This window comes from Triticum aestivum, chromosome 5B, assembly GCF_018294505.1.
Source record: "Triticum aestivum cultivar Chinese Spring chromosome 5B, IWGSC CS RefSeq v2.1, whole genome shotgun sequence".
NCBI classification, from domain to species: Eukaryota; Viridiplantae; Streptophyta; class Magnoliopsida; order Poales; family Poaceae; genus Triticum; species Triticum aestivum.
In genome coordinates, this window is record NC_057807.1 from 539,834,177 (window position 1) to 539,857,189 (window position 23,013).

The 23,013-nt window shown below is 45.6% G+C and overlaps 2 protein-coding genes across 2 annotated transcripts; both read right to left on the reverse strand.

The window, feature by feature from the left end:
• Positions 1 to 2,389: 2,389 nt before the first annotated feature.
• Positions 2,390 to 5,792, reverse strand: LOC123116830 (nicotinate-nucleotide pyrophosphorylase [carboxylating], chloroplastic). The gene is made up of 10 exons (XM_044537723.1): positions 5,422 to 5,792; positions 4,443 to 4,576; positions 4,261 to 4,324; positions 4,067 to 4,149; positions 3,896 to 3,979; positions 3,650 to 3,802; positions 3,285 to 3,461; positions 2,989 to 3,056; positions 2,781 to 2,885; positions 2,390 to 2,707 (listed from the first exon to the last, which is right to left on the reverse strand). Exons 1-9 carry the CDS (start codon positions 5,675 to 5,677, stop codon positions 2,789 to 2,791), a joined length of 1,116 nt encoding a protein of 371 aa, XP_044393658.1. The 5' UTR covers positions 5,678 to 5,792; the 3' UTR covers positions 2,390 to 2,707; positions 2,781 to 2,788.
• Positions 5,793 to 8,829: 3,037 nt separating this feature from the next.
• LOC123116831 (putative F-box/LRR-repeat protein At4g15060) lies at positions 8,830 to 10,870 on the reverse strand. Its single transcript, XM_044537724.1, has 3 exons — positions 9,901 to 10,870; positions 9,650 to 9,784; positions 8,830 to 9,247 (listed from the first exon to the last, which is right to left on the reverse strand). Exons 1-3 carry the CDS (start codon positions 10,807 to 10,809, stop codon positions 8,873 to 8,875), a joined length of 1,419 nt encoding a protein of 472 aa, XP_044393659.1. The 5' UTR covers positions 10,810 to 10,870; the 3' UTR covers positions 8,830 to 8,872.
• Positions 10,871 to 23,013: the final 12,143 nt, after the last annotated feature.

The following is a 23,013-nucleotide window of genomic DNA, read 5'->3' on the forward strand; positions in this document are numbered from 1 at the left end:
TAAAAATGGGGAACTCTTATCCCTTTATAGAGGCCGCGAAAGTGGTGCCCCTCCCCACTAGCCCGTTGAGAATTGCTTACTTCCCAAGCGCCACAATTGATGGCACTGTGGGATTACCCATACCCGTATTGATGAGAATCCCGTGATAAGGGGACACGATCTCTGCTTTGACAAGACGTGTCAAGGAAACCGCCTCGCAATACGCGCTCTGGCTGGTTGTGGAAAAACGGTTCGAATAATGACCTGACCGTAATGGCATATCACGTCGTCTAAAAAGTTGTCAGCTGAAGTATCATTCTCTCTACGGTGGTATGTGAAGATCATTTTGCAGATCCGGACACGGTCTACGTGTTCGATAATAACCTTGGAGTATTTAGAAGGAGGGACCCGCCTTGCAATGCCGAGGACAAGACTGCGTGCCGGACTCATCGTCATTGAAGCCTGGTCCAGGGGCTACTGAGGGAGTCCTGGATTAGGGGGTATCCGGACAGCCGGACTATATACATCGTCCGGACTATTGAAGCGTGAAGATACAAGACTCAAGACTTCTGCCCGTGTCCGGATGGGACTCTCCTTTGCATGGAAGATAAGCTTGGCGATCCGGATATTATATTTCCTTCCTTGTAACCGACTCCATGTAAACCCTAGCCCTCTTCGATGTCTATATAAACCGGAGAGGATGGTCCTTAGAAGGCCGATCACAGTTACATCATACCATCATAGGCTAGCTTCTAGGGTTTAGCCTCTACGATCTCGTGGTAGATCTACTCTTGTACTACTCATATCTTCAATATTAATCAAGCAGGAAGTAGGGTTTTACCTCCATCGAGAGGGCCCGAACCTGGGTAAACATTGTGTCCCTTTCTTCCTGTTACCATCAGCCTAAGACGCACAGATCGGGACCCCCTATCCGAGATCCGCCGGTTTTGACACCGACACCGCCCGCCCCTCTCTGGCAGCCATCAACGGGGCCACCAGCCCACCACTGGCAGTCACCTACATACATTGATCTCATCATGGACGACGACGACGAGGAGGACGGCAGCCACTGAAGATGACGACGAACATGAGTCCTTTCATGTACTACATATATTGCTCTATCAAAATATATGGTACTAACTCCAACGGTTGTCGACCAAGGCCAACTCCAACGGTGACCGCATTTGGTCCGATCCAGTCAGTTGGGTCGAAATGGAGGAAATTCATGGTCCAACACGTGCCCGCAACTGTAAATACTGTCTAGCTCGACCCAAATTCGACGTAAATTTGAGCTGAATTTACGTTCAGACGGACACTGGACGGACGTGCGTCCAGCGTCTAGGGTTCCTCGTTTGTGTCGTCCGCCTCCCACTCCACCTCGTCGCTCGCCTTCTCCATCTCCCCGCCAAGAAAGAGCTAGTGAGGAGGGTGCTCAAGGACTCCGTGCGGGAGCACGACCGCGCCCAGTGGCAGGGCCTCAACGTGACGACGGCCCTGTCGATTGTCGGCGACGTCGCCATCCCTGAACTGGAGGTGAAGGATGAGGTGTTCGAGGAAGAGCCCCCCATTGTGGACTCGAACCCGACCTTGGTTGGGCAGCAGTGGTCATGGACAACCACAGTGCCATGCAGCCACCGCCGCCGCCGCCCTCGTGGGTGGGCGTCGAGCCGTGGTCCCCGACCTCGCTACATCCACATCAGTCACCGCCCACCCCCGGTTTGGCCGCCACCAGAAGCGCCGCCCGCCCCTCTCTGGCACCCATCAACGGGGCCGCCAGCCCACCACTGGCAGTCACCTACATACATTGATTTCACCATGGACGATGACGACGACGAGGACGGCAGCCACTGAAGACGACGACGACCTGCGGTGGGGTTTCTTTTGTTTTATGCTTTTTAAATTTTAGTTAATTTGCAATGTTTGGTCATGACGTCGTGAACGTTTAAGTATGTAATATATCATTTTAAATTATTTTGCAATGTCTTTTTTTGTTTAATTTTTTGTCCAAATGCAGACAATTTTTAAGATGTGGCAGCCAGTTGGACGTGCCGACAAGCGGACAACCGCAAACAGACACGAGCGTCCATTTTGCCGACGCAAACAAACATAATCCGGACAAAATGGACGTTCATTTCAGGTCGCGCATTGGAATTGGCCTAAGATTTAACTACCAAACGCAAAAAAGAAAAAAACACAAACACATGCTTCTATATGGCAGTCTCGTGCTACTTGGCCCCGTTTTCTTTTTGTTGAGAACTCGACCAGTCATTTCCAAGCAAAACCTGAAAAACACTGCGAATCAGTTTTGTCTGTAGATTTTTTTTTTGACAGCACAGTTTTGGCTCTAGATTATTACTACCTGCTGTTACTTTCTCACCAGTATCTTTTTTCTTGCCAGAGAGTGATTTACTAAAGGCAACAGGCACACCATTTTATTTCTTTCTCAGTTCCTGGGAAACAGATGTTTTGTGGCGTCACATACAACTTCTACGCCATTTAGCAACAATTTCTGCCTGTCTAGTCAACGGCTTAAATGTTTCGCAATCTACTGAAAGCTGGGCATTCAGGCTATTATTATTGTCCTTCCGTTGGATACTATAGCAACTGTGGCGTTCATCCGAACTGGATGATCGTGAGGCGGGGATTGCATCCTTCACTATATTAGTTAGAAATCACAGCGTGGCGATCACGTTGTCGAATGATGAACCGGCTAGCCACGCCAAACATCCTGTCGACCGCAAAGAGTTGCGTTATAGAAGCATAGGAGAACGGGAGGTCAAGTTACACAGGTGGAACTCAACCTGTGGTGTCAGGCGCGCTTTGTGCGCCTTCCAACTTGAAGAGCCAGCTCGGTGTCTATCTTGAGAGATATGTCGAGCGCCTTCACGGAATGCGTCAACGCTCCACTGTAAAGGATTGACAAATTGTTTGAAAGGTACAATCAGAAGAGCGAAAACGAGAATTTTAAGGAGCTGTCCATTTAAGGGAATGATAAAGGTGTGTTCATGCCTTGAAATGTATGTAACTCCAGTTTCTCCAATTTTCTTCACCGTATCGATCGTCACATTTCCAGACGCCTGCAGTTGGAAAAAGAAAAGAAAATGCTCAACGTCCAGCATGACTTGTGCAATATACAGCCTGTGTGTAACTCATCTGCTAAAGCTAGGAGTTTATCAAAATTAGAGCATATGAGGAGGCGACAACAAAGCAATACCAATATATAGTCACGTTGAAAAGATAGCCTTTACTAAAAAAGGGAGAGGGGAGCATGATGGAATTTTGCTTTCGAAAGTTGGACTTCATACCTCAGTCTCAAATCTTCCATTTATCAACTGAACTGCATCTTTGAGCATTGACACATCTAGGTCCCCATTAGGAAGAGGTACAACCATATTATCCAACATTATACGAGTTAATGAAGTCTTGTTCTCATCGGTATACTTCAATAAATCTCTAACTTCCTCGAGTGTCCTCGTCTCAACCTGATTCACAGAACATACAGATGTCATGATATGCCTTGAATTCTCTCTATTCTTATGTTTAAGAGAACATATGGCATTTTTACAAAATAAAGAGGAAGATAGGTGAACTGCTGGAATGATGAATACATGCACACCAAGTCACAAGGGAAAATTATTTTAGATGATAAATGCAACCACGACCATGGTACCTCAACAGGAACTGCAAGATTTTCCTTCTCCAAGAACTGATCAACAGATGTCATTGCATTTGTAATGCCCCCGGCAACAGAAATATGATTATCTTTTATCATAACCATATCAAATAATCCAAGCCTGTGATTCTTCCCACCACCAATTACTACCTACATGTATATCGAGCATGAGCAAAACTGCATCACAACAAAGGTCAAAGAACTAAAAGTGATGAAATGGCCACACGAAAAGGGTATGCTTACTGCCCACTTGTCAACCAGACGTAAACCTGGAGCAGTTTTTCTTGTTTCCAGTATGCATGCTGGACGAGCAGCATCAGCCATGGCCTGAATGGAAGTAGGAGCAAAGACATTCTCATATGAGTAACATAGAAGCAAATTATGACAGAGAAGGGATACCATAAGCAACATCACCTTCGTCATTGTAGCGATTCCACTCATTCTTTGCATGAAATTTAGCACAACCCTCTCAGCAACAATAATACTCTGAGCACACCCTTAATATAAGGAATGAAAATGGGGGGAGAGAATATTAAGACTTGAAAAGGAGTTAACACAACACCACACTGTTAAGTGCTGCTGAATATGGTATTTTCAAGGTATTTTACCATATACTTTGCCAAACTGCAATCCCTTATGAACATAATTTCCATCAGCTTCAAACCATTCAACCTGGAAAATGTCCAAGAAGGAACAACAGGTACAGACCCATAGTCAATATCACGCATTACGCCTATAGAACCATATCTGCCAAAAACAGAAAATGGGGAAACTGATGTGATAGACATACCTTCAACGACGGATCAACCTGGTTAAATATCATCTCAGCCAGGCTTATGCCTGCAATGACACCGTCCTCCTTAGCAATAAAAGTGGCTTCAGCTTTCACATCGGTTGGTATCGTAGCCAAGCATGACACATCCCCTAAGGTGTTGCCAGACAGTTAGAACATTATCACAGTGAAAGATGACACATGTATGACCATTCAAAAGCGGGAAAAAGTTTCAGAATCAGAAGAGAACAAAACCCAACTTGCATAGCAACTTGTGAAGAAATGACCCAACTGGAGCTTATCTAGTTATCTCCACTTCTTTAGCTAATAGGTCACCGTTTGAGCGAGAACGAATGGTCACGAGTAGGTTGATTACCAAGAAAGCACCTGCCACGACTGGCTGAAAATACAGACTTGGATGAAAGCGAATAATCATAGTGTCTGGTACTGCTTGCTGGAGAGTGAACATCACATATAAGTGGATACAAATTGATCTGATCCATTCAATGTGTTCATTCTTCCATCATAAATGGCATTTTCCCATGTACAACAACAAGCCAACAGTAACAACTCAGCTAGGCTAGCTAGACACCTGACATCTGAATCCTGGTTGCAGCAGCAAATTGGACAACTAAAATTTTGTCTCCTATCGCAATCAACCAGACTTAGGGTGGGAGAGTCAACTGCAGCACTATTCTAATTTCCGGCACACTCTTAAGGGCCGATCCTAGCACTATTTCAACTGCTAGTCAATAAGAGTCAGCACTACAGAGCGAGCTTAAGCCGGACTGATGCCCGCGGGTCCAGGTGTGATTGATCGCGTACGGAAATACGGACGAGCAATTCGAAGCCAAAGAGCGAGGTGCAGTACAGATGAAGCAGCGACGAAGCAAACAATTTCGCTAGTCGTGCTGCGCGGGCGGCGCGCGCAACTGCAACTCGGGGCAGACTAGCACGGTAGTTGTGCAGAGAGGAGTGAGGGCGAGGGCGATGTTACCTCGGTCGCCGGCGTCCTCGGAGAGGGCGAGGGCGATGACGGCGCTGAGGTCGTAGGTGGGGTGCGCTGGAGGCGGCACGGGCGACGGGGCCGCCCGCGCCTCGGCGGACATGGAGGCCGAGGGGGCGGCGCGGGGGCGAGCGGGCAGGCGCAGGCGGAGGCGGCCGCTGGGGCGCGGGTTGCCGGAGCGCGCCGAGGAGGAGGAGGGGAGGTGCTGGCGGATGGGCGCGGCGGCGGTGGGAGTCGCGGGCGTCATCCGCGGCCGGTGGCAGGGTGGGGGTTGGGCGAGTTGGGGCGCGTGCCAGCGGCGGTAGGGGGAGCCGCCTTTTTTCCGTGCGTCCGCGGCGAGCGGTGCGGTGCGGCTTTGCGTTGAACCAGACGACACACCGGTGGCGCAGTCCACCCGAGTCGGCTCGCGCCTCGGTCGGCCTCTTGCTCTTTGCTCGTTCGCTTGGCCAAAGGGCAGTCGTGGTGAGAACGTGGGTGCTTTCCAACTTCCAAAAATTAGTTGCTACCACTAGTTGTAACACCTTTTCATTTTCTGCGGGGGAGTTGCTAGTTAATAACTAATCTTGATTATAGCATGTCCAACCCATTCGTCATTCGATCCATTTTAACTTTTCCTCCCGACCCTAGTTGTCGCCGCCACAGCTTCCCTACACGCCACCACCTCGGCCCCGCTCCTCTTCCCCTGTCTGGCAGACTCGTTTGCGACTAGAGGAGTGGGGACGCACCCATCTCGTTTGATTTTTTCTTTTCTTAGGTTTTTGTTTCTTTGACGACATCAACGAGGCGGTGACGGTGATGGCATGCTGAAATAAGGTCTCTTCCTACCTCGAGGACGGCCGATTATGCCTCGACGAAGAGCCTATGAGAGTTTGTGTCCCATGATCTGTTGGTTCCCTTCGGATCTTGGTAGTTCGCGTGTCTTTCAAGGAGAGTTATTGGTGTGTCGACTTTGACACCTTATTCCGTGTTGTCATGTGGCTTGGTCCGGTCTCTCCAACCTTCTGAACTGGTGCTGATGGATTGCAAGCCTGTTCTGCATGGGGTGATGCTCCAGCCGGCGCTACTTCAACGATTTATAGATCTCGTCTCAAGGAGAGGGTGGCTATTGTGGTCTTCAAACCCTGGTATGGCGAGGGTGTTCACAGGTGTCTCTTTACTTTACTATTGGTTAAGTGCAATTTCCAATCTCCGGCGGACGACATGCAATCAGACGAAGAAGGTAGCCTTCATGTCAAAATTTGACTACGGTTAAAAAGAGCCCTTTCGCTCAAAAATGCTCCCATGACAACAAAATGAGCACTTTGGCTCATTTTTGTTGCCATGATAGGGCTTAAAAATGCTGACATGGTAGCAGAACTGGCTACAAAATTGCTGTGGTGGCAGCAAAAATGAGCCAATTCGCTCAAAAGCCTTGTCATGACATTTGAAACAGATTACAACCTTCATCGAAGTAAGAAAAGAAATGAACATTTTTACTCATTTTTATTGACATGATAGTATTTTGGGCTTATTTTTGCTGTAAAAAATGCCGGCATGGCAGCAAAATAAGCATTTCACTCATTGTTGTTGTCAGCAATAATGTGTTGAATATTTTTATAATTTGGGTACCTTTTAATACTGAAAATTACTACTAGTGTCGAAGGTTATTAGTGACGATCACGGTGCAACATGCCACTAGTATATTTTGACATGAAGGCTTGAGTTTAACTTTGCGCTTGAGTGAATGTGCGTACCTTGGACGTTGTCACAAATTATTTAATTTTTTGCAAGAAAAACTTGTGATCTATTCATCATTTTTCATGGTAGTACAAGGAACACAATAAATAACAAAAATTGCATTCAGATCTATAGGCCACCTAGCGACAACTACAAGCACCAGAGTGAGACAAAGGCGTGTCGTCATCATCGCCCCTCACTCATTGTAGTCGGGCAAAACTTGTTGTAGTAGACAGTCTGGAAGTCATCGTGCTAAGACCCACATGATCAACACACCAGAACAACAACCGCCGCTAATGAAGAGAACGTAGATCAGAAGAATCTAACCTGTAGACACATGAGCGAAGACAAATGGAAACTGGATCCATGGGGATCCACCGAAGACCAACACCGATCTAATCCCACGAGATCGACGAAAGACACACCTCCACACGCCCTTCGATGATGCTAGACGCACTGCCGGGATGGGGGCTAGGCGGGGAGGACCTTATTCCATCTTCATGAGTCTTCCTGGGCAGAATACAAATAATAGTCGACCTAAAAACACCTAAAGGCGGAATAAAAACCGAACCACCGACCCAACCTCCACCGCGCCTCCATGACCCTCAGGCCACCGGAGACGAAGCGGACTGGCGGCAGCCCCGACGGGAGAATTCCTAACATGCCGCAGATGGAAACCACATATGGTTTGCTTACTATATGCCATCACATGTATACTTGTATTTCCATGTCCATTCAGTTTAACATGTTTATGTCGACACAAGTATATAAAAGTGACAACTCCCTGAACCGTGACAATGAAAGAAAGTACGACTAATCTACCATGTGAAGCTAGCGAGATGGGTAAATGAAGCAAACCCTAATGCATGATAAGGTAATAATTCACTTTTGCCCAGTACTTTGTCAAGCCAAAACATAGCTCTTCCACATGCACTTTCAAAGACCAAACAACTCCATATATATTTTGTACACCACTTCAGCAAACAAAAACATTGCATATTCCACATTAAAAATACGTAATACATGATAGGCTAGTAATTCCCAGATTTTGCCCAACACTTGGGCATGCAAAGACACAACTGTTTTACATGTACTACTAAAGACAAATAGTATAGGTCCTTCCTATGCACTTTCAAACAAATATGCTAACAAAACGTTCCAACTTACAAGAAGGAGCTGCTCTTTCAGGTCTCAACTCGCAAATGGCAGAAGGAACAAAAAACTTATTACATATGAACACATTAGAATGTTTGGAAAAAAAGAGAAGACAAGATAAATATATATCTTTTGAAAGGGCATCAAACCTTTGTTGTTGTTCGTGTGCGTGTGTTGTGGTGGCGTGCGTTTGTACTGGGTTGTTGTTGGTCGATGCTTTATATATAAAGCGGAGCGAAAACCTTTTTCGGTGAAGGGCATCAAACCAGTCAACAACATTTACATAGTGAGCTACCAAAGGAATAACCATCAACATATATCATGTGTGTGGCTGTTATAGTAAAACCTGAGAAAAAGCATTGCAACTAGCGACGAGGAGCTGCATGTTCTTCCAGTTTGCAGCTAATTAACATAAATATACTACATGGTAGCAGCAAAGGATTTCCCAAATAGAAAAGTTGTGCGAACAAAAGTTTATGATAATTAAATACAAAGACATTAGAATGTTTGTAACAAAAGATATGGCAAGATAAATGGAGTATCTATAGCTTGATATTATTTTCAAAGGACATTAACAACAATTGCATAACGAGCTATCAAATGGATCAGCTATCCACAAATCATGTGTGTGCTTCTTATTGGAAAACCAACACCCACCAACATCTCTTTCAAAATCAAATCGAGCATCTCTAGAAGCCCTCTTGTCTAGTTGTAGCCGTCTCTGCTGATTAGCCATCCATTTCTCATTATAGGTACCACAAACACCAAATTTCATCACCTTTAGCACCTTTGCGTTCAGAACAAAGAACTTGGCAAAGTTAACATCTGGTTGCATGCCTCGATAGGTGTTCACTATGATTGCTCTAAGATGGAGATTGAGGCATTCAATAGGATCAATGAGTATGTCATATGGCCCCACATTTTTCATATCCTTCCTAAAACGTGACTGCAAAAGAAGGAATTTAAGTATTGTAAGCACTTAGGTTGGAACAAAATATTATTTTTGTTGGACTAGAAGAGTAATTTCCTGATAGTTGGCGTCTAATCACATATGGATTAGTTGCATGGTGTGTGTGAAAGTCAGGATTATTGAACAACTTTGAGCTTACACATATGTGTTTCTTTTAACTTCAAAGTTCTCCTAGATGCTGTTTTGACCACTACATCTGTTACCGTATAGAGTTTGGGAGAAATTGCAAAATAAAAATGGTTCCGAAAATTATCTCTGTATGTTCAACTAGGCATCCAGAAGGACTACGAGAAAGTTAAAACAACATTGGATAGGTTGTACTGCTTTGTAGTTTTGCACGTTTTGCTGAAGTGAACATTTATCAAAAATGATTTTCACCTGGATGTATAGCTTTTCCATGCAAGGAAAGCATCTAAGAAATCGAGCAATTGTATCCAGGTTGGGGCCGATGGATTCTAGGACCAACACCTTCACTGTGCGCATTGACGCGGTCAAGCTGACGGGGATCATTTCCTGGTAAAAACAAACACACACTGAGATGTACATCAATATAACAAAATGTGATGTAATAGTAAATGCTCAAATGCAACATATGTAAATTTCAAGAAAAACAAGACGACCCGTTGCACCTTAACAATTATGGTTCCAGTCACAAGTTCGTAGATTTGGCTAGACAGATAGCCCAATACCGTTAGCTTGGGTGCCGCGATAACCGTGATTGTCATTGGGACATCCCCTGAATCAAGTGGGATCAATCTTTTAAGGCATGGTGCATCCTCGATGACAAGCTCCTGAAGCACCATGTCTGATTTGTAGTAGTAAGATACATAGACAGCAATACTCCTAAGAGTCGGCGAGACGATCCGGACAGTGCTGAGCCCGTTGCCCTGAAGCTCAAGGCTCTCGAGCGCAGTGCAGCCAGCGAGCAGCTGGTGGAGGGCTTCCTCTGAAATAGCGACGCCGGGGAGCTTGAGGTGCTTCAGCCGAGGGAGACGGAGCGCGGGGACAGCAGCAACGTCGGGAAAACCACAGTCGCGGAAGCTGGCGACACGTAGCGTGGGCGCCAAGCGGAGCGCGGACGGCGGCAGCGGATTGCAGCCCCCGTAGAATTGGAGCTCCTCGAGGCCATCGAGCGCGGGGGACCGGAACCAGCCGTCGAACTTGGCGTAGAGGTCGCGGCGCAGGTGGATGACGCCGATGGCGAGGGAGAAGCGGCAAGCAGGACCGTGGTGCGTGGCAAGGATCTTGGAGACTATGGCGACACGGTCGCGCTCCCGTCCCGAGAGGCGGCGGTCGACGACGAGGTTGAGTGGGGCGGAGCGCCAGAGGTGGCGCCACCAGGAGGAGAGAACGCGTGTCCGCGCGGCCTCCTTGGTGGAGAGGAGGGAGATGACGCTGCCGAGGATGTCGTCGGGCATGCGGCTTACGTGGTCGAGGTTCTCCTCGCCGCCTCCGCCACCCTCCCTGCTCGCCGGAGGCTCTTGCTCGTCCTGCCTCAGCTTCTTGGGTTCGGGTTCAGCCGCCGCCACATCGTCCATGGCCGCCGCCGCCCTCCGTCCCTCACTACCAAGTCACATACATTTTGAAGGATTTTAGCCCCTGATAGGTGGCGTGGCACTCGCTAACTATGGGTGCATGCATGCATGCATGACCCACCTCTCGCTCCTAAAATCCCTCTGCTGCTTATCGTTCCAACAAATCATGACTTCCACCGAGAAATCTCAGGGATGCCATGGACGATGACTCGCGCGTGCCGGAGCTTCCGGGGGAGGGCTCCGTCTTCCACTCTGCTGGCTCCCCAAGCTTACCACCGACCCCAGCTGTAAGGCCCCCTACATCCCCTCCGGCCAGGATACGCGCACCTCCTCCTCGAACGTGGACAGATTCATCCTTGGCTACGCGCACACGACGGACTTGCACTAGTGTATATATATATGTGTCAATGTGTGTATCAAGAAGCCTATGTAGTATATGTACTATTACTTGTTCATTGTTACATGGATCATGTGATACATTAGATTATACGTAGAAGTCAATGGACAATAGACAATTTTTCTTGTGTGTGGCCATGCTAGTGAAAGAAACGGCATGGCTTATGTCTGAGCAATCGAGTTCATTAGTTACGATGCTAGAGTCGTCGTTCACCTAGAGGTAGTGTCCCATGGTTTATGGCTTATATGAAAGCAAAGAGAATAGTTAATGAACCTAGTTGGAGGTGTGCTTGTATATCCAAATTTGGCTTGCACATGCATTTTGAAGTATGGCTGAATTGTCTACTAGTAGGAGAATAAAATTAGCATCAACTTCATCAGATGGATGACCCTGAATACATAGTAAAGTTAATTGTTTTGTTAAACAATCATTAGTGACTAAAAACATTAAATAGTGGGAGCTTATATGAATGTGAATATTTATATCAAAATATTAAATCCGATTTCAGTGGAGCAAATAAATATCTTTTACTAATTAGAGACCAAAGATGTTGAAGAAAAGAAAGGTTCTTAAGCTTTACCTTAAATGAAAATGAAACTCATAAAAGAGTGGGCGCAATCAACTTTGATATGTATTCAAGTTAATTTTTCCTTCGCTATAAAAGGACAACATACGATCAAGCATAGAAAGCATTACATGACCAGATGAAAAAGAGCCAACTCCAATGTTAATGACCACTGAGCAGTTCTTAGAATGGTTTGGAAATAATAATCAATTAATGATGAAAATATCTGTCTCTTGATGAGCAAGCCTAAAAATCACCTACAACGACAACGAAGGATGGCTCCAGAATTAAGGCATAGTAGAAGCAGTTTTGCTAGAACTCATCTAAATGAGATATAATTTGGTCTCATTCACCTTTTATAGGCATTGAATGTGATACTATAAAATGCGTGTGTGCGGACGTGGGTTTTATATGTTCTTGTTTTCCAGATGAATGAGACCAAATTATATCTCATCTAGTAGAAGTTATGCCCAATACCTTTCAACAATGAATATCCAACGACCATCACAACTCCTTTTCTTTTTTTGCGAATAGACCAGCACAACTCCGCCTTAGAGCATCTCCAGCCGTTGCCCCCCCCCCCCCCAGGAGGCATAAAAATCGCCGCCTGGGGGCGAGCCGGCGGCAAACTCGGCTCTAAGGGCGGTTGGGCACCCAGCCGTCACCCCCAGGTTGCCTCCAGGCGCCGATTTCGGCCCATTATTCGGCCCATTTTCGTTCAAAAACGGCCCGTATCTGCGTGAATCGGTCCATATTCGACGCGGTTCGGCGTGTTTCGGCGTGAATTCTTCCATAAATAATTCAACAAATAGAAATCAAATAGTTCATCACATAGTTCGGCGTGTTTTTGCCTCCATAGTTTATCACAGAAAATCAATAGAAATCAAATAGTTCAACAAATAGTTCAATACAAATTATATAGTTCAACAAAAAAAAACTCATATTTCATCACACATCATTTCCGGCATCGCCCTTGAGCCTCCATGATAGAGGCAAAGGTGTCCCGTCTTTCGATGAGATGATGGATATCGCTTTGGTGGAAGTCGACTTTGACGATCCGACTACGAACGTGCGAGGACGTCGCGCCTTAGCAATCGCTAAACCAACTCCGAGAGGTTATTGACCACGCCGGAGCACGATCAACCTGACCACGAAGGTCTGATTCCTGCAGGCAAACGAAGAACAAGCAAGAAACTGAGATTGCAATCTGGATATTGCGAATATAAGATGAAAGCTTTATTGATCAAGGTGGGGTTCTGTGATGCCTTTGTCTGGTCGTTGAACACAAACGAAGTACGCGAAGTTGCAGCTATGGCGAACTTTAATCTAAACAAAACCCAAAGTCTAAACAGTGCCCTAAGGACTGTATATATGGAGGAAGAGAGGGGGAATTTCGTGGCCCTTGGTGGAGGGGTCCGAAATCAACCCTATCTCTTGTTTCCCCACACATACGGACTCTAAAAATAGCCTATACTTATGTATTTCGAAATTACATGGGCCTGGCCCAATAAAAAGGTGACACAGCACCTATAATAGCCTCTGAACGAAATTTATGAAGTGACATCTTGTATATTTCGTCCAAGGCTTCATGCACTCGTTATGGTGACTTCAAAGACATGAAATCATCACTTGTAACTCTGTTCTTGTTCCCCTTGCGCATGCCATCATCTCCATGCTTGTTCTTGCTCCAATGTTCATCCTTCTCCAAGCTAGGCCCTTCATTTGTAAGCAAAACAAATGTATGCAATTTAGGCAGCATCATATTCTCATGAACATTAGAATCATTACCAAGAAACGAAAGTACCTGGTAATTTAGTTGGCGTGCGCGAGCTCTAGTAATTGGTCCAGTATGTATAGCAGCAGGGGTTGTGGGTGTAACAATGATATTGATGTCCTCATCATCCTCCCCTTCTTAAAATGAAGTCGTCCTCGACGGAAGCTCATCTTCCTCACCCAAATAAGGCTTCAAATCTGCAATGTTAAAAGTGGGACTAACCCCAAAATTTGCAGGCAGCTCAAGTTTATATGCATTATCATTTATTTTCTCTAACACCTTAAAGGGACCATCAGCCCGTGGCATGAGCTTTGATTTGCGCAAATCAGAAAATCTATCCTTACGCAAATGTAACCAAACAAGATCTCCAGGCGCAAACACAACATGTTTTCTACCCTTATCTCCAGCAAGTTTATATTTGGCATTCATATGCTCAATATTTTCCTTAGTTAACTCATGCATTTTTAAAATCAATTAGCACGTTGTTTAGCATCAAAATTAACCTTCTCCGAAGATGGAAGAGGCAACAAATCAATAGGTGCGCGAGGTAGGAAACCATACACAACTTCAGAAGGGCACATCTTAGTAGTAGAATGCAATGAACGATTATAAGCAAATTCAATATGAGGCAAGCATTCCTCCCACATTTTCTTATTACTCTTCAAAACAACCCTAAGCATAGTAGAAAATGTTCTATTGACTACTTCAGTTTGGCCATCAGTTTGGGGGTGACAAGTAGTACTAAAAAGCAGTTTAGTCCCCAACTTAGCCCATAAATATCTCCAAAAGTGGCTAAGAAATTTAGTATCACGATCTGAAACAATAGTATTTGGCACACCATGCAAGCGAATAATTTCACGAAAGAACAAATCAGCAACATTAACAGCATCATCGCTTTTATGACATGGTATAAAGTGTGCCATTTTCGAGAATCTATCCACGACAACAAATATGCTATCCCTCCCCTTCTTTGTTCGAGGTAAACCTAAAACAAAGTCCATAGATATATCCTCCCAAGGAACACTAGGTACAGGCAAAGACATATATAAACCATGAGGATTGAGTCGTGACTTAGCTTTTTGACATGTAGTGCAGCGAGCAATAAAACGCTCAACATCCCGTCTCATCTTTGGCCAAAAGAAATGTGTAGCAAGTACGTCCTCCGTCTTCTTCACGCCAAAGTGTCCCATTAATCCTCCTCCATGCGCCTCCTGCAACAACAGAAGACGAACGGAGCTAGCTGGAATGCATAGCTTGTTAGCACGAAACACAAATCCATCGTTAACGACAAACTTGTTCCACATTCTTCCTTCTTTACAATTCTGCATTACATCTTTAAAATCAGCATCATGCACATAGTGATCTTTGATGGTCTCCAAACGAAATATTTTGAAGTGAAGTTGTGAAAGCATAGTATAGCGACGAGATAATGCATCAGCAATAACATTTTCTTTTCCCTTCTTGTGTTTAATGACATAAGGGAAAGTCTCAATGAATTCAACCCATTTAGCATGTCTACGATTCAGTTTAGCTTGACTTTTAATATGTTTCAAAGATTCATGATCAGAATGTATAACAAATTCTTTGGGACTGCGGCTAATCTGCACCCGGGCTCATCTACACCCACGCTTAGAAAAAAATTCAAAAAAAATACTAGAAAAATTCAAAAAATTCCAATTTTTTTTGTGGTGGTAGATAATTTGACGCGTGAGGTGCGCCCCAAAATTCAACTCATTTGAGCATCTGAGCAGCTCTCGGCAAAAAAGACAAAATCAGGGTCTGTAAAATTGTATACTGTTCACACACTGTTTTGACCCGATTTGTCTTTTTTGCCGAGAGCTGCTCAGATGTCCAAATGAGTTGAATTTTGGGGCTCACCTCACGCGTCAAATTATCTACCACCACAAAAAAGTTTGGAATTTTTGAATTTTTCTAGTATTTTTTTGAATTTTTTGCTGAGAGGGAGCAGATGAGCCCGGGCACCGTTTTGAGTTTTCCATTCTTTGGGCCATAAATAATGTTGCCATGTTTCTAAAGTCCGAACAAGAGCATATAATTCTTTATCATAAGTAGAATAATTCAGACTAGGCCCACTCAATTTTTCAGAAAAGTATGCAACAGGTTTGCCATCTTGTAATAACACACCTCCTAATCCAATTCCACTAGCATCACATTCAAGCTCAAAAGTCTTATTAAAATCAGAAAGTTGGAGTAAAGGAGCATGTGTCAACTTATCTTTCAATACCGAGAAGGCTTCTTCCTGTGCGGTACCCCAACGAAAAGGCACATCTTTCTTTGTAAGCTCATTGAGAGGTGCAGCAATGGTGCTAAAATCTCTCACAAAACGCCTATAGAATCCAGCGAGGCCAAGAAAACTCCTCACTTGTGTGACCGTTTTGGGCTGCGGCCAACTCTCAATAGCTTCAATCTTGGCTTTATCAACTTCAATTCCCTGTGGAGTAACAACATAGCCAAGAAAAGATACTCGGTCGGTGCAAAAGGTGCAATTCCTAAGGTTACCAAACAAACGTGCATCACGTAGAGCAATTAAAACAACACGTAAATGTTCCAAATGTTCTTCCAAAGATCTACTATAAATCAGTATATCATCAAAATAGACTACCACAAATCGTCCAATGAAAGCACGTAAAACTTCGTTCATTAGTCTCATGAAAGTACTAGGCGCATTAGTTAACCCAAAAGGCATGACTAACCACTCATATAATCCAAACTTAGTTTTAAATGCTGTTTTCCATTCATCCCCCAATTTCATACGAATTTGATGGTATCCACTACGCAAATCAACTTTGGAGAATATTGTAGAGCCACTCAATTCATCAAGCATATCATCTAGCCTAGGAATAGGATGACGATAACGAATAGTAATATTATTAATGCCTCTACAATCAACACACATACGCGATGTACCATCCTTTTTCGGCACTAGAATAATAGGAACAGCACAAGGACTAAGGGATTCGCGTATATAACCTTTATCGAGAAGCTCTTGTACTTGACGCATAATCTCCTTCGTCTCCTTTGGATTGGTACGGTATGGCGCACGGTTTGGTAGTGAAGCACCGGGAATTAAGTCAATCTAATGCTCAATCCCTCGAATAGGTGGTAATCCCGGTGACACGTCTTATGGAAAGACGTCAGCGAACTCCTGCAAAATGTTAGTGAAAGCAGGAGGCAAAGAGGAAGGCACGTCCTCGAATGAAAATAATGCCTCTTTGGACACAAAAGCATAGCAAACAGATTTGCTGAAATCTAGCTCATCAATATTAGATTTGGTGACAAATAAACATGCACTTTTCAATTTAATTTCAGAAGCAACACTAGATGGTTTATGATTAGGCTTCATTTGTTGCTCAAATTCTTTTGCCACAATCTGATTTTCACTCTTATTCTTCTCCTGTTTTGCTTTATTAGCTCTATTAATATCATCTTTCAAAATAGAATCAGGAGTCATAGGAAGCAAAGTAATATTTTTATCCTTATGAACAAGAGTATACTGATTGTTTCTACCATGATGTACAGAATTTTTATCAAATTGCCATGGTCTACCAAGTAATAAGGAACATGCTTGCATAGGTACCACATCACAATCAACATAATCAGCATATGTAGAGATACTAAAATGCACACAAACAGTACGTATTACCTTAACCTTGCCACTGTTGTTGAACCATTGGATGTAGTAAGGATGTGGATGTGGTCTTGTGGTGAGAGAAAGCTTCTCCACCATCTCCATGCTAGCCAAGTTGTTGCAGCTCCCTCCATCTATGATGACACGCACAGAACGTTCTTTCACAACTCCCTTGGTATGGAACAAATTGTGCCTCTGATTTTGCTCAGCTTGTGTGACCTGCACACTCAAAACACGTTGAGCAACTAAACATTCATACCTGTCAGCGTCTTCAGGAGCCATGTATTGCGTCTCATGATCAGAATCATCTCCACCATGTTCTTCACGTGTAATAAGAGCCAAAATCTCCTCATCATAGTCACTAGCGGACTCATATCCACCATCCGCGGTAGCAATCATCACACGCGGAGATTTGCATTCTCTCGCATAATGACCTCCTCCCTTACAACAACGACAAATAATATCACTTGTGTGCCCTGTTGATGCCATAGAAGAAGAAGAACTCTGTGCAGGCCCAGCAGGTGCGCTCTTGGTAGATAATGGTGGTTGTGCCTGTTTTCTTGTATCACGACTGGAGGAGGCACCTGATTGAGGTGCTGGTGCAGTTGAAGTAGAAGATGCACGTGGTGTCCATGATGAAGGTCGGCCTGCAGAAAAGTTAGTTCGCGCCAATGCTTGTCGATCCTGCACTTCACGTTCAGCTTTACAAGCAAGATGGAATAAACGAGTGATATTAGTATACTCCTTATAGTCTAGAATGGTCTGAATCTCTCTATTTAATCCACCCAGAAAATGTGCAAGCATAGCTTCATTCTCCTCAACAATACCACATCTAATCATGCCAGTTTGTAATTCCTGATAATATTCTTCTACAAAAAAATTTCCTTGTCTTAAACGCTGTAATTTTTGAAGCAATTCACGTTGATAATATGGTGGAACCCAACAAGTACGCATAGCAGTTTTCAAAGCAGCCCAAGTAGTTGGAATAGGATATAATCTACAATGTTCAGACCACCATACACATGCAAAACTAGTGAAAGCACAAACAGCAGCGGCAACCCGTCTCTCCTCGGGATATTGTAAACATGTAAATCGTTGTTCAGTTTCTAACTCCCAAGTAAGATATATATCAGGAACATATCTACCCTCGAAAGGTGGAATATTCAATTTCAGTTTAGGAAGATGGTCATGATCTCGTACCTGAGGGAAAGCCCTACCATTGTGATTATTTGCATGTGGACGACCTGGTGGTTGTGGTGCAAGTGGTTGCACGTAGTTCTGATTTTGAGCAACCTCATCCTCGTAATCTCCCACATAATCATCCTCCTCCGCATCAGCAGTAGGAGCCACAGAAGTATCAATAGCAGAACCAACAGTTTGGCCAAACGCAAGAGGAACACGGCTCGCTCGGCGGAGGTCTGTTTCGCGACGTGGAGGTAGTCGTTGTTGTTGTTGTTGGAGAGGTGCGTTAGGTGCAGCGGGTGGTGGTGGTGGAAGACGCGCCAGCAATTCATTAAACTTGTTATCGAGCTTTGTTTCGAACGTCTTCTCCATGCCATCTATCTTCTCCATGCCCTCTTCAAATCTGTTTAGCACATCTTGCACCTGTCCACTCATCATTTGCTGAAATTTATCATGCAAATCCTTATTCTTCATGTTCTCACAGTCAGTCTCGTCGGCTTGTGATCCTGGCATGGTTAGCAGCAATAGAAACACACAAGAATATGATCCTATAGACTACTAACAAGAGGTGGTGGTGGGTGTCACAAATCCGTCAAGCAAATCTCAAATTCTTACCAGTTCTTACCCAGCAGCAGGCGGTGATCGGCAACCGTTGTAGTCAAAAGCTCTCAAAGCTTGGATAGAGCGATTACCAGGGAGAGTCAAACGCACGACGTAGATGTATGTGGAGCTGGGAAGGCTTATAATATGGTAGCAAAAAGGGTCAGCAATAATCAATTCAGAGATGCAAAGTTGAATAAACGCTCAACGACGACACTGTGCTGGTCCTAGGCTAGACTATGCTAGAGACGCGAGCCTAGAACACCAACAAAATCACGGCGCGACACGTAAACAAGGGAAAAGCACACTCTGGAATTTTTTTCGCTCTTTTTTTTGCGCTGCTCTTTTTTCTTTTTTTTTGCGAAAAATCACTATAATGGCAAGTGTCTCAAAACTCTTCCTAGGTCAAACTGACAGGATGGGCACGAAATTTTTTCGACCAATTTTTTTTTCTTTTTTCGACTGTCCGGACCCAAAAACTGGAAATGGGTCAAAAAAACTTCCTATAATGGCACCTGTCTCAAAACACTCAGAAACACCTAAAAATAGGATAGCCAGATTTTTTTTCGAAAAATGCGTTTTCGAAATTTTTTGGGCCTAAACGGAGGGTGGTTTCCGGACTCCTTTTTTTTCTGAAACCTACTCCGGCAAGGAAACACGAATCGAAATCTAGATGGATCTCGAAAACAAACCTAATATGACAAGAACTCGGATTGCTGGTGGATATATGGTGGTAGATGGCAGCGGTGGTGGTATATGACAGCGGTGGTGGTATATGGATACGGATTCGAAGCGGTGGCGGATAAGCGGTGGTGGTAGATGGCAGGGGCGATGATGATGGTGCAGCGGCGGCGTGACAACTTATGACCAGAACTCGAAACTCTAAAAGACTAGACTCTAAGACCAGCAACTAGACACGACGATGCAACCGCAAATTCAACAAAGCAAAACCCTAAAAAGATTATGCAAAGGCTCAGATTGGTTCGGATGATGAACTAACCCTAATTTTTTTGTGGCTTTTTCATGGACTGTAGGTATGAAGAACAGACTCGATCTAAACTACGAAAAACTGTAAAATCTCACCGAGCAACCTGGAAAACTGATACCACTTGATAGAGGCAAAGGTGTCCCGTCTTTCGATGAGATGATGGATATCGCTTTGGTGGAAGTCGACTTTGACGATCCGACTACGAACGTGCGAGGACGTCGCGCCTTAGCAATCGCTAAACAACCTCCGAGAGGTTATTGACCACGCCGGAGCACGATCAACCTGACCACGAAGGTCTGATTCCTGCAGGCAAACGAAGAACAAGCAAGAAACTGAGATTGCAATCTGGATATTGTGAATATAAGAGGAAAGCTTTATTGATCAAGGTGGGGTTCTATGACGCCTTTGTCTGGTCGTTGAACACAAACGAAGTACGCAAAGTTGCAGCTATGGCGAACTTTAATCTAAACAAAACCCAAAGTCTAAACGGTGCCCTAAGGGCTGTATATATGGAGGAAGAGAGGGGGAATTTCGTGGCCCTTGGTGGAGGGGTCCGAAATCAACCCTATCTCTTGTTTCCCCACACATACGGACTCTAAAAATAGCCTATACTTATGTATTTCGAAATTACATGGGCCTGGCCCAATAAAAAGGTGAAGCAGCACCTATAATAGCCTCTGGACGAAATTTATGAAGTGACATCTTGTATATTTCGTCCAAGGCTTCATGCACTCGTTATGGTGGCTTCAAAGACCTGAAATCATCACTTGTAACTCTGTTCTTGTTCCCCTTGCGCATGCCATCATCTCCTTGCTTGTTCTTGCTCCAATGTTCATCCTTCTCCAAGCTAGGCCCTTCATTCGTAAGCAAAACAAATGTAACCAATTTAGGCAGCATCATATTCTCATGAACATTAGAATCATTACCAAGAAACGAAAGTACCTGGTAATTTAGTTGGCGCGCGCGAGCTCTAGTAATTGGTCCAGTATGTATAGCAGCAGGGGTTGTGGGTGTAACAATGGTATTGATGTCCTCATCACTCCATAGGTGCTCCACCAGATCGTGTTGCAGTTCTTGATGCACCTGTGGGTCTCGGATCTCCCGACGCATATTGATGTAGTCAGTCCAGGTTGCCGGTAGCTGGTGATCAACTTGGGCAAGAGGACCCTGGCTGTAATATGGTTCTGTGTCAAACACTAGCTCTTCCTGCTCGCTCTCAATGATCATGTTGTGCAAGATGATGCAGCAAGTCATGATCTCCCACGTTTGGTCTTTCGACATCCTTCCTGCAAGCCTCCCGAACCTTCGCAAAGAAGGCGTTCTTGCCTCCTGGCACAGGGTTTGAGATAGTCTTCACAAATGTCGACCATCTCGGATAGATGCCATCAGCTAGGTAGTACCCCTTGTTGTAGTGCCGCCCATTGACCTCGAAGTTTACCTGAGGAGAATGACCTTCAACAAGCTTGGCAAAGACAGGGGAGCACTGCAGCACGTTGATGTCATTGTGAGTTCCTGGCATCCCAAAGAAAGAGTGCCAAATCCAGAGGTCCTGTGTGGCCACTGCCTCAAGTACCACACCGCAACCGCCTTTGGCGCCTTTGTACAACTCCTGCCAAGCAAATGGACAGTTCTTCCATTTCCAATGCATGCAGTCAATGCTTCCAAGCATCCCAGAAAATCCTCTTGCTGCATTCTGTGCTAGGATCCGAGCAGTGTCTTCCGCATTGGGTGTTCGCAGGTATTGCGGTCCAAACACTGCCACCACTGCCCTGCAGAACTTGCAGAAACACTCAATGGTGGTGGACTCGGCCATGCACCCATAGTCGTTGAGTGAATCACCGGGAGCTTCGTATGCAAGCATCCTCATAGCTGTCGTGCACTTCTGGACTGAGGTGAATCCAAGTGTGCCAGTGCAATCCTTCTTGCACTTGAAGTGGCTGTCGAACTCCCGGATGGAATTCACAATCCCGAGAAAAAGCTTTCGGCTCATCCGATAACGGCGCCGAAATGTTTTCTCATCGTGCAATGGAGCGTCGGCAAAGTAGTCGGAGTAGAGCATGCATAGCCTTCCAGAAGATGTCGGTTTTTTGCTTTCACCCGCCCCGGCGCCGAGCCACCTCGCCGATGATTTTCACTGCTCGCGAGCAGGCCGACGAGGGCGGCGAGCACCATGAGATGCTCCTGCTCCTAGACGTCGGCTTCGACTTCCTCCTCCAGCAACGCCGCGAGCGCCTCCTCGTCTTCCGAGTCCATTGCCGGGCCGGTCAAATCACCGAACACCTTATGGGTGAGGTGGGCACACACCCGCCGATGTACAGGCCTGCATGGCCGGAACGGCGGAAAAGTTGCCCGGACAGCGGTGGAGAGGCTGCCTCGGCAAAACCCCTTCTTTTTTTCGGTGGGGAATGGTCTATCTAGATGTGGTGTGCGGTGGACGGCGTCGGGATCGGTAGGGTGGCGGCCGAGCGCGAGGGGGGGTCGGAGGCAAATCTGGACGGGTGGCTTGACTTTTTCGCCTGGCAGTGTGGCCCCAAGTGCGCTTTTCCCTTGCGCCAGAGCCCCCGAGCGCCTCCCAGGGCGCCGGGTTCGGCCTGCGATCGCCGGGCGCAAAAACGGGCCGAGTCGGCGGAATTCGGCGTCTTGGGGGCGTGACTAGAGCGTTTTTCGGTGCCGACGCAGAAAAAATGCCTGGGGAGGGCCTATTGGGGGCGCGGCTAGAGATGCTCTTACAATTCTTCATGGTTCATAGTTTGTGTAACACAAACCAGGAGAGACCATATAGCTGGAGAGTAAACGTCTCGGCACTTCAACCGGAGGGGCATGTTTAGAGTTCAGAACCTCTTTCCGCGAATACCAAAATGCGGCAGAGTGTCATGAGAAACATTACCCACTATGCCCCCTCCGTATTACACATACAACTGAACGGAGCAGCCCCTCTCCCTCTCCCCCCTCCGGCGTCGCTCCCGCGAGCGACCCGGGAGGGAAACCCTAGCCGCCGCCTCAGTCCTCCTCTCCTCCTCTCCCCTCGCCGCCGCCGGAGCACGCTGATAGG

What these genes read in the sequence shown, in the direction of transcription:
- LOC123116830 (XM_044537723.1), bottom strand. Translation starts at nt 5,677, where the DNA reads ATGACGCCCGCGACTCCCACCGCCGCCGCGCCCATCCGCCAGCACCTC. An exon ending in GTCTGGTTGACAAGTGGGCA is followed by an intron (nt 3,803 to 3,895) that starts GTAAGCATACCC and finishes ATATACATGTAG; the next exon opens with GTAGTAATTGGTGGTGGGAA. An exon ending in ATCTTGCAGTTCCTGTTGAG is followed by an intron (nt 3,462 to 3,649) that starts GTACCATGGTCG and finishes TCTGTGAATCAG; the next exon opens with GTTGAGACGAGGACACTCGA.
- LOC123116831 (XM_044537724.1), bottom strand. Translation starts at nt 10,809, where the DNA reads ATGGACGATGTGGCGGCGGCTGAACCCGAACCCAAGAAGCTGAGGCAG. An exon ending in CTGGAACCATAATTGTTAAG is followed by an intron (nt 9,785 to 9,900) that starts GTGCAACGGGTC and finishes TGTTTTTACCAG; the next exon opens with GAAATGATCCCCGTCAGCTT. An exon ending in TGGAAAAGCTATACATCCAG is followed by an intron (nt 9,248 to 9,649) that starts GTGAAAATCATT and finishes CTTCTTTTGCAG; the next exon opens with TCACGTTTTAGGAAGGATAT.